Below are 2256 nucleotides of genomic sequence, written 5' to 3'. Positions count from 1 at the left end.
TTATAGAAATAGAAATATAATTTATTTTATTACTTTAATTTATATTTTTATAATTTTGTAATTTTTATTCTTTATTATATATTCTTTATTTTTTTATATTTCTTTTTCAATTTTTTTGTAAACCCCTTGTATTAGTGTGTTGTATCTGTATTCAAATTTTAATTCCAATTTAAAAATGATTGAATAATCCATCAGCGTGTGACGGTTACGAAATAATTGCAATGATTATGTTAAGAAAAAAAACTAAAACTAAAATATGGTTAAAACGGTCTGCTTTGTCATTCTCTATTGACGGTCTCCTTGACAACACGGACGGAAGTGGCGTTCAATTGCGCGCAAGGAAACTCGTGCTGGTCCTGGCGCGCCAAATTTCAAAGCACTTCCTGGAGAGAGGAGGCGATAAGATTTACCACGGAGCACAAATAAAAGACTTATGTAGCTTTTCACAAAAAATATACCTTGATATTGTGGGTATGTCACGCTTTTGTAAGTGTTTTATCATCGTAATGTTCGACGGAATGAAGTGGTTGCGTTTGTAAAGCAGCTGTTTGCAGTTCGCTTTGTGTGAATGTGTTTTTATGCGCTTGCGATCACTGCTCTGCCTGCACGCGACTAACATTTCCTTTAGCGAACAGCGAAATATCTATAACAAACGACTGCTTTTCTAAATGCTTTACACTTTTTGAAACTGCTTTGTCACGCTTTTTAAACTAGCATTTGTATATATCGTAAGGAAATCTTTAGGCTACAATGCATAGTGTAAATCAGGCGTTGGTAGACGATGCACAACTGTAACTGGTATTTGGGCATGCATAAGTGTCAATGTATAGAAATCTATGTATTGTTGGAGGAAAGCCATGTTCCAGTTGGTGCACACACACACCAACTCTTTGTACATGTATGTGTGTGTGTGTATATATATATATACACACACACATGTGTATTTAATGCAATAAAAGTATTTCTTACATGCCTTCCTTTATTATATTTTGTATTACTATGTATAAAGAGTAATGCATAATATTTAAATATTATATATATATATATATATATATATATATATACACACACATGTGTATTTAATGCAATAAAAGTATTTCTTACATGCGTTCCTTTATTATATTTTGTATTACTATGTATAAAGAGTAATGCATAATATTTAAATATTGAAATGTTTGTATATTATACTGTAACATGCACTTATATAATTAATAAAATGCAATTAAAAAAAAACGTTGATATTGATAGTGCCACTAAAGCCCTGCATTGTTCTGTTTTCCAGAATGAAGACCAGAAATTGAGCATCTGGCCGGGCCGCTACATATCCACTTTTAATATTTCATCTACCTAGATATTAGTGCAGAAATATCTGTGCTCCAGTGTTTTAGTTTGTCCTCCAAATATTTTAATAATTTTTGTTTTAGCATGACTGGGCATAATAAGCATTCATAAGGGTCATGTTCTAAAGTCTTTCTGACTGGAGGATCTTCGATGGAGGACGTTTAGCCCAGTGTTATGTGAGAGGCTCTGTGGTTTGCCGGCTGTGTTGCAGTTTTTCCTGCACATTTATTTGTGGGATGTCAAAATGTCGTCAGGAGTCCAGCCATGTTTTCAGCTGTTGAGGATTGGATTGTCTGACACAAACAATAGTAACGCTCATGGAAACGAGTCCTCAGACTCCGTCCGTGACCTATACACTTTCCGGCCTGCACTGGCCCAGTGTGTGTTCCGTTTGGGACGGGCCCCAGAGCTGTGTGACGTCACTCTGGAGTCCACGATCGTGTCCCGTATCCATGCAGAGCTCCATGTGGAAAGAGAAACTGATGCCTCTGGAGAAGAAAGCTGGAAAGTTCAAGTGAAGGACCGCAGCAGCTATGGTGTGTTATAAACCTATATCATATATATTTATTATATTGATTATTCTTTTGTATTTTTATATATTACAAATATATATATTATAAACTATTATATAATATAAATAGTTTCATAGTATAAATGTGTGTGTGTGTGTATCAGTGTATGTATAGATTTAACCATTTTAAGGATGATTTCAGTATACAAATATATGAATATACATAAATATATAATTTATTTTTTCTATATTTTTATGTATATTAAAATCATTATAAATGGTTAGAAATCTCTATATATATATATATCAGTTTATATCCTTATATTTGTAATTACATATATGTATATGTGTATAGCTATATAAATACAACCATTTTAATGATATTTTAATATATAGTTAGATAA

At 32.5% G+C, this 2256-nt stretch overlaps 1 protein-coding gene across 4 annotated transcripts in view; it reads left to right on the top strand.

Annotated features, from left to right (window-relative positions):
• The first annotated feature begins 304 nt into the window (after nucleotides 1-304).
• The window catches only part of LOC107666307 (transcription factor 19-like), a 7651-nt gene continuing 5699 nt past the window's right edge, over nucleotides 305-2256 (top strand). The window contains exons 1-2 of one of the 4 annotated variants that reach the window (XM_016457549.1): nucleotides 305-471; nucleotides 1295-1877. In XM_016457549.1, the coding sequence (XP_016313035.1) occupies nucleotides 1586-1877 (292 nt within the window). In that variant the 5' untranslated portion in view covers nucleotides 305-471; nucleotides 1295-1585. Of the gene's footprint in view, nucleotides 487-1282; nucleotides 1878-2256 lie in introns of all 4 variants that reach the window. The other 3 variants (XM_016457546.1, XM_016457548.1, XM_016457547.1) reach the window with 3 other exon arrangements.

This window comes from Sinocyclocheilus anshuiensis, unplaced genomic scaffold (assembly GCF_001515605.1).
Source record: "Sinocyclocheilus anshuiensis isolate Anshui unplaced genomic scaffold, SAMN03320099.WGS_v1.1 scaffold868, whole genome shotgun sequence".
NCBI lineage: Eukaryota > Metazoa > Chordata > Actinopteri > Cypriniformes > Cyprinidae > Sinocyclocheilus > Sinocyclocheilus anshuiensis.
Note: the sequence above shows the minus strand (reverse complement) of the source record. Positions and strands in the feature narration are given on the sequence as shown.